General features: G+C 35.0%; 1 protein-coding gene and 1 long non-coding RNA gene across 2 annotated transcripts; both read left to right on the forward strand.

The window, feature by feature from the left end:
* The first annotated feature begins 456 nt into the window (after nt 1-456).
* On the forward strand, nt 457-4,273 carry LOC133721900 (uncharacterized). The gene is made up of 6 exons (XR_009852376.1): nt 457-774; nt 2,078-2,131; nt 2,909-3,103; nt 3,216-3,393; nt 3,494-3,544; nt 3,945-4,273. It is a non-coding gene; the product is annotated as an uncharacterized LOC133721900 (long non-coding RNA).
* Nucleotides 4,274-5,091: 818 nt separating this feature from the next.
* On the forward strand, nt 5,092-7,025 carry LOC133719769 (glycosyltransferase BC10-like). Its single transcript, XM_062145941.1, has 2 exons — nt 5,092-5,778; nt 5,882-7,025. Exons 1-2 carry the CDS (start codon nt 5,092-5,094, stop codon nt 6,332-6,334), a joined length of 1,140 nt encoding a protein of 379 aa, XP_062001925.1. The 3' UTR covers nt 6,335-7,025.
* Nucleotides 7,026-8,478: the final 1,453 nt, after the last annotated feature.

An 8,478-nucleotide genomic window follows, 5' to 3' on the forward strand; every position in this document is an offset into this window, starting at 1 on the left:
TGACTAGAAACTTTTTCATTTTCTTACTTTGTTTCTAATCTGAATTTTTTTGTTTCATTTTAATAGTTTAAAATATGGAATTATAGCTATACTTCCATGTCATTGTAGATTTCAGCGCAAATTAAAAGTAACATTGTGGCATACTCTAGCATATACTACTCTTAATTTTGAACCATTTTCTTGTCCAATATATCAACGTAAAGGAATTTTCTTGAAATTGAACTTGTAACGTGGTTACATGATTACTTGATTAATTAATACATGATCGTTTCATCATAGTTTAAGCAATTAGAAACAAATTCTAAATATATGAAAGCTGAGTTAACTGTTCACAGCTGTTCATGTAACAGTGGAGTGACGGTTCTGCCCTTGGTTTTCTACGATATATGATATAAGACGTGTTCTTTTTTTTTTTTTTTTTTGTGCTTTTGTCGACATTTTTTTTTTTTTGGGAATGGCTTTTGTCGACATTTTAGAATCATCCAGAGACAGAGAGAGAGCTTCAGACTGAGAGTGCTAGAACGATCGCGAGAGAGAGATTTGATCCATCATCGTTGCAGTCAGAAAGAAAGAGCTGAAAATAATTGAGGTTTGGTTTTGTTTTGGAAGAGGTTCCGTTTCAGTTGAGAGAGGGAGAGACAGAAACACTTTGATCTGCTGCGTTGGTTGCTTTGAGATACAGAGGTTGGGTTGAAAACGAGTACGAAATCTCACCATCTACGGGGACCAGAGAATCTCACTGTTTTTGCTTCTTTCATTGGTTAATCTGAGCAGGTAATGGTCTTCGTTCTTAATTAATTTGGGTTAAAGATATGGTGTTTGGGTTCAAAATATTGGTGTTTGGTGATTGGGTTTAGGGATTTTTTTTGTGTCTTGCAAGTATACCTATTATGTTCGTCCTTAGTTGCTTTGCTTTCACAAAATTGCATATCAACTTGATCTGACCGTGAAATTGAAAAAACTGACTGCTCTTTCATTTTATCTCTTCACATTTCTGTTTTTTTTTTTTTTTTGGGTAAATTTTATGAATCTCATTGTGAGATGTCTGGGTCAATTGCATCCAATTGTTGACTGTAAAAGTGATATTGGCTTAGTTCTTCTTCATGAGTGCTTGCGAAGAGTTATGCATGAGCAAAACAGAGAGAGAGAGAGAGAGAGAGAGAGAGAGAAGATGCACAGTTTTTTCCCCCTCTTTATTTCAATAGAAAAGGGTAGAGTGAAGATTAAATATTTACAGAGATTGGGGGATTAGCAAGCTTCTCGATGAATACTTGAACCGAAAAGTAGATCTTGAGAGACTTTTGGTGCGATTTCCTGATTCTAAACTCCATGGTTAGTTTGGAAGACTGCCAACAGTTGAGATGTATTGATAATGAGCTTATATGTATCGATTTGTGTATATTTTGAGCTTGAAGTCCTAAAGTCTTGCACCAGTTCTGAGCTGGTACTCTGCAGATACTAATCTATTACAATAGAGATAAATGCATGTTGTAACTGTGTCTTTGAATTGTCTGTTGTTTCTGGACTCTTTTTGTTTGAACTTTGTTGACTACATTGAAATCATACATAGAGGTTGGTGCTGGTGCAGATTCAGAATAACACTATAACTCAGAACATATTTATGATAGTTCACCTTTGTTTGCCAAGTGATATCTCACATAATATCTTAGTAAAACCTGTAGTTGGGTACCTAACAAAATTTATCAAAAGGAGTGATAATATTTTAGAGGATTGTTGTGGATATAGCTTCAAATTAAACTATCAGAACATTTTTTTTCTTCTCTCTTTCTGCTTTTGGAACTGCGTGCTTGACATTTCATATTTAGACGTGGATGCCACTGCTAACGACTTCTCTTCTTCAGCTCTTTTTTTTTTTTTTTTGGTTGGCTACTGCAAATGCTTAAATAGCAGCATATTTAATTGGATTTCCCCTTTTAATCTGCAATGACACCACTCATTCATTCTTTTTTGTTTAGTTCACAAAATACTTTTGATTTCTTTGTGAACATAAAGACACTGCAGCCCAATTGTATTACAGAATACTAAAGGCTGTAGCTAACTGACCTCTTTTGTGCAGGTTTAAAACAGAATGTTAGCTAAAGTGTCAAAGCTCCAGAGTTTAAAGTCAAGGGTGAGGCATTTTGTTTTATATTTCTTTCTTGCACCTGTTGTTTTGTTTGTCTTAATGCTTTAGAAAGGGAAACTATAGATTAGGACAAGTTTTAGCTATATGGTTTTGGGGTCACCAATATATGGTTTTGGTTTTGTTTGGTAGTCTGGGTTTTTACTTTTCAATAGTTTCAAATCCAACGTTTTTTCGAAGATTCTGAGGGAAAAAGATTGGGTTGAAAAGAAATGGAATAGGTTTTGTTTTTAATCTTACTCATCTTTGTTATTGTTTAGTGGATTGTCACTGGCTTGCATGAGTAAAATATTTTCTTCTGCTGATAAGTGATAAGGTTGTGAGTTACAAGTTGTATATACTTTATAGTTAGCAACTGATGTATGAATATGACTGAAGAATGGATCAGAATATTGTGAAATTGTCTGATAGATAGTCTAGCACACCTATTTCGATCAGCTTCTTGCTTCTCAGTTTGAGAGAGAAGAACTGTGGGCTGGAGAGTATGGTTGTTCAAAAATAGAATGTAGGAAGTTGTTCTTATTGGTTTTCAGTATAAAATTTTGAGTCTTGCTGTTTCATTTTACAGATTTTGGGAACAGTGTGTTACCAGATAGTTTAACTGTCTTCTGTTCAGGTGTATTCTGTATAGTTCTTTAAAGACAAATTCAGTGTATTTCTATTATTGTTTATGCCCAGATTTTATTAGCTTTAAATAAGCTGAATGGTTATATAAATGTTTCTGTTTGATTTGTAATTGTAATTCTGTTATACTTTTGAATGTAGTTATGGCACCGAGAATCCAATGGACAAGAACAAAAAGGTTGTTAGAAGAAAATCATGATGAAGGTCAAGGTACTGAAAAAAGAATGGAAGAGGTCTGCGATGGTAATAGTTTTTCTGCCTCAGTAACTGAAGCTGAAAGGACTTTTTCTACTAGAGGAACAAATTCCAAAATTCGATCAAGAAGCTGGAAACAAAGTAAGCACACGTTATTGAATTTGGACTGTTAATTTGTGTTAACAATTTCAATTGAATTTATGTTTTCATTTACAAAATAAAACCAACTGATCTTTTATTTCTCTTTTTATAGCATCTGAACCAGCAATCACAAAAAATAGTCAGCGTACTCAAAAGTGATGAAGTAGCAAACAATCTGGATGAGCATCGTGACAAACGAGTGAGAAATAATCAGAAAGGTCTTACTGTCATGCAAGGCCAGAGTTTGTTTGCAGATGGAAATGTTAATACATGCAATACAAATGCAGCAGGTAACTTTTGCAGTTGATTTAATATTAAAGTTATTTTAAGCTTTTGAAATGATTGTTCTTATCAACTATCTAATTAATGTTTGCCAAATTTTACATTCAGGTCAATCTTCGTATTCATTTGGTCAGGCATCGTATCAAAGAAACAGAGAAGGTTAGTCTCAAATTTTAGTCATTGTTTTCAGAGAAGAAAAGTTCTATAGGTTAGGTAACAAAGGTGAACCTTCTGTAATATTAACATAGTATGCTTAATACTGTTCAGCCTGGATTGAGCAATGTTGTGATTTGTTGTTGGTAAAATCTGTGAAAGGCTTTGACGTCAATGAAAGAAAGATAATAGTAAGGATTCATCTATACTAGAAATTTAACACTTTAAGCTGTAAACACACAAATTTATTTCCCCTAATTCTTATGAAGTGTGAATAAAACAGTGAACTTCAATCTCCAAAATAAAACTGCACACTTATAGTTTAATCCATGACTTCGTGTAGATTTTCCATTTACATACCTGGTTCACACTTAATTTCACTATTTCCTTCTATTTTTGTTTGCAGGTAATGGGGTGAGTGTGTGACAGAGTAAAAGCATGATCCTATTTTTTGAGCTTGACTGTATGGTCCTGAGCTTTGTTTTTGTGTATATTTATGTAATTTAGGCTGTTGGTTGCTATTAATTTTTTTTGTTTTTGTGTTTTTTACTCCTTCATATGTATATCTGATTAGTTTGATGTGCGGTATATAGTGTTTTATCACTTTGGTCAAATATCACCTCCTTTTGGGTTATGTTGATGACCATTGTGATTCCTTTTTACATCTAAAACGTTCACAAATAGGAAATCCTTGGCAGCATTTGAACATTTATAACTAGATTTTTATTTTTGTTATTTTATCTGTTTACAAATCGGTCATCGTTTGCTTAACCTGGAATTTATAATTGTTCGTTCCCAAATTTATATTGTAATCTATTACATTTTATCAATAAACCTTGCATACAATATGGTTAACAATAAGAAATCCTGCAGCAAAGTGCGGGCATTATATCTAGTTATATATGAAAGTCAACAATAAACTGATAGATAGCTGAATAGTAAAGTAGCTGTTATGTGTGATCGATAAGTAACTAGGAGAATAAACCTACTAATAATCCGGTCAGTGGAACTTGCCAGAAAAAGAATTTAATACATTAAGATACTACAAAAAAAGTATACCTGCCTAAATCTTAGCCTTGTTTATGGGTCTGGCAATTCGATTTGCATTGTTTATGGTAAATGTTGGACCAAGACGTCCCAAAACCCATTTGACTTGTAGCTTGTTAGCAAGCATTCGTGTGACTTTGTCCGACCAGTTAGTAACATGTTATTCTTAATTTCTTTTCACGTTGCTCGTGCTTTGATTCCCCTAGCTGGCATGGCATGCATGGTATCTTTCATGCGGAGACAAGCACTCGAATATATATTTCACTCACAAAATTATGTTCGTGGATGAATTGTCAACTTAAGAAGAAAAAAACGATGGAGCCTTTGCTTGCTTCAAAAGCGTACTAGCTTCACTTTCCAGTGTCTATTACTACATGACACAACTAGGAATACTGCAGACGACTAACGAGAAAGTCCGCTGGGACATGATCCAGGATTTATATATATATGTAGCTAACCTTTGACGCTAGATCGAGCAGTACGTAGTACTATATATTATCGTTTCCATGTATCAGTTGGCGTTGGCTCCTCCTCGTACACATATAATTGTTTCAATCAGATCGATATTAATGATGGCACCAATATTCTGCAGCAGCAGTAGTACTAGTGGGCAAAATCATCGGGCGTTTCCATTCAATCACGTCCTGCATTTCCTCTTCTTTGTTATTGGTTTGTCACTCGGCATCCTAGTTACCTTATACTTCCAGAGTTACTCATTACTCACTTTTCAAGCATCCCTCAACTCCATTAATAATTTTATTAACATTCCACTAAAACCATCACCCCCATCACCACCGAAATCACCAACTCCACCTCCACCTCCACCACCGCCAGTTCTGGTACCGTCTTTCTCTACAATTAATGAAACATCATCATCAGTATCTGTTAATTACAGTAGCAGTCCCAGTACTAGTGTTTCTTTGAAAGAACAAAAGCTGTTAGTACACAACATGAGCGATGAGGAGTTACTTTGGAGAGCATCCATGGCCCCTCAAGTTGATTCGCCTTACAACTCTGTTCCAAAAGTGGCTTTCATGTTCTTGACAAAAGGGCCACTACCTTTGGCTCCCTTATGGGACAAATTTTTCAAGGGACACGAGGGTCTATACTCCATCTATGTGCACGCGCACCCTTCTTTCAATGAATCGCAGCCTCAAACTTCGGTCTTCCATGGTCGAAGAATTCATAGCCAGGTGCCTAGTTAATAAATTCATTAGTGCTTGATTACTAATTGCTGGCAATATTTAAGATTAAGAACTTATTCATATGCATGTATATGCATCCACTTGCTTGCAGGCCGTTTATTGGGGAACTTCCTTGATGTTGGATGCAGAGCGACGGCTATTAGCGAATGCACTGCTTGACTTGTCCAATCAAAGATTTGTATTGCTTTCCGAATCTTGCATTCCCTTGCTTAACTTCACGACAACTTATGACTACCTTATAAACTCAAATCAAAGCTTTCTAAGCGTATACGATGACCCGAGGAAGCCTGGTCGAGGGCGCTACAACCCTCAAATGTGGCCACAAATAAACATCACAGATTGGCGGAAAGGATCTCAATGGTTTGAAGTGCACCGAGACCTGGCCGTCCACATTGTCTCCGATCGGAAATACTACCCCATCTTTCAACAATACTGCCACCCTCCTTGTTATATCGATGAGCATTATATTCCAACATTCGTCAACATGTTGTATGCTGATCTCAACTCTGAGAGAAGCATTACTGATAGAAGCATTTTAATGTGATATTTTAATAGTTAATTCCTCACATTTTGCTTAGTTAATTCCTTAACGAATCGATTTTTAATTCAATTTTTATTTTTAGGTACATTGGAGTAGATGATGATGAAATAAGTGTTAGGTCCATAAAATGATGGAGAAAAATGGAAATGCACTAAAAAGGTCAACTTTACACATTTTCCTACTCCGGCTAGGAGAAACCAAGCCAAGCAAGGAAGAAGGAGCGACCACCTGACCAAATGAACTTCAAATGAGCTGAAACCTTCCAGATCCATTCTAGACATCCTAAGAAACATTTCTTATGAAGAGTGCAAGAGCCAAAAAGAAGTGGAAGGCCTTCAAACAGTCAGCCCAATTTTCTGCAGAAGCAAAACTGGAAAACTGGACCTGTAAGGAGTCCAGCAGAAATTCCGGCCCAAACACATGGAGATAAATTCTGAAAATTTTACAGAATGATCTACACTCATGATGGATCATTTCAAATGAAGAAGTCACGGGCAAAATCTGAAGTCTTGGTGGAGAATTAATTGAAGGAAAAATGAGTAGAAAGTGACTCAAACCTAACAAATTCCATTAGTGTTTAAATATTCAAACCTAACAAATTCCATTAGTGTTTAAATGCTCAAACCTAATAAATTCCATTAATGTTTAAATGCTCAAACCTAACATATCATCATTTGTTTAAATCCAAATAGTTTTGCTTGGTAGCCTATAAATAGAGGCTACAACAAAGAAGAAAACACATTCCTTCATCCATTCCATTTTCTTTGTCTCTCCATTTCCTTTCCATTTTCCTTTCCATCCTCTAGTTTCAAGTTTAGTCATCTCCACGAGTTCAAGCATGGCCAAAGAAGAAGAAGAGAAGCCATGAGCACTTTCATCCATAGCCATCCTTGAAGCTTGCTTTCGAGTTTCAAGAATCCACAACGTGAATCATCCATCTCATCTTCATCCACGGTGTAATCCTATTCTCCTTTGTAACCTTTGCTTTGAATTTCGTTGGTTATGAACTAGTTGACATATATGTTTGAACAAAGTATTATTTCTGGAATTTTTATGATTAATTGAGAATTTTCAGATTCATATATTGTGATTCGAGAGTTGCTTATGTGGGTGTGTTTAATTAAATTTGCGTTATAGATAACTTTTGTATTTTAATCTTATGTGGTTGCAAACACTTAGGGTTTCGATATGAATGGTGCTAGGTTTAAGAACATGAAATCGACTTTTCGTTTTGTGTAAACTTGAATCAAAGTAGTAAAGGTTTTGTACAAAGATCGAATTTAATTAAAGAGAATTGCAATTAGGTGGACTTTTCCATACTAAGTTGTACACTTGAGTTGATAGCCTTTCTCTATGTGTAATGCGTTAAACATGACATGATTGACTAGCTTTCTAGGGTTTGATTGCATGTTTGATAGGATTAATCTAGGTGCTTTCGCTTAGGTTAATTAGCATTGAAAAGTAAAAAATGGGAATTCATTTGCTTTCGAATGTTTCACATGATCAACTCCTTTCTCATGACTTAGATGAACAATATTAGGGTTTGAATCAATTTTAATCATAAGTTTCGGTTTTGATCTTTGTTCCTTCATTCCATTCGTATTTTTATGTTTTTGCATTTTAATTGTTTTTGTTAACTTAGTTTCATTTTCGAAAAAACCAAAAACAAAATCCCCCCTTTTCGTGTAAAATGTTTATATTTTGTGAATACATTTGTGAATATTATACTTTGTTTTAATTTTAATTGTTTAATTGTTTGACAATGACAGGTGTACCCTCAATCCCCGGAATAGAACGATCCCTATTTGCTTATACTACTAACGATCTTTTCAGGGTTAAATTATGCGCTTGCTTTGAGCGTATCAATTTTTGGCGCCGTTGCCGGGGATTGAAAAATCACTTGTTTTTGTTTATAATTGTTGTATATAAACTGTTTGATACTTAGTTTAAATTAACTAGGTTGTTTTTTTTTATTGTTGAATACGAATTTAATTGTAGGTTGTAAATTAAAGAAGGAATAGGTGAAGTCGTGTTTATTAATATTGGCCTAAACCCCTTATTGGTACCTAGTTCAGGTCCCTTAAGGTTGAGGGCGGCCTTTATTAACATTCATTGAACTGTCTAACACACTTAGGACCTTTTACATC

This window comes from Rosa rugosa, chromosome 7 (genome assembly GCF_958449725.1).
Source record: "Rosa rugosa chromosome 7, drRosRugo1.1, whole genome shotgun sequence".
Classification (NCBI taxonomy): domain Eukaryota; kingdom Viridiplantae; phylum Streptophyta; class Magnoliopsida; order Rosales; family Rosaceae; genus Rosa; species Rosa rugosa.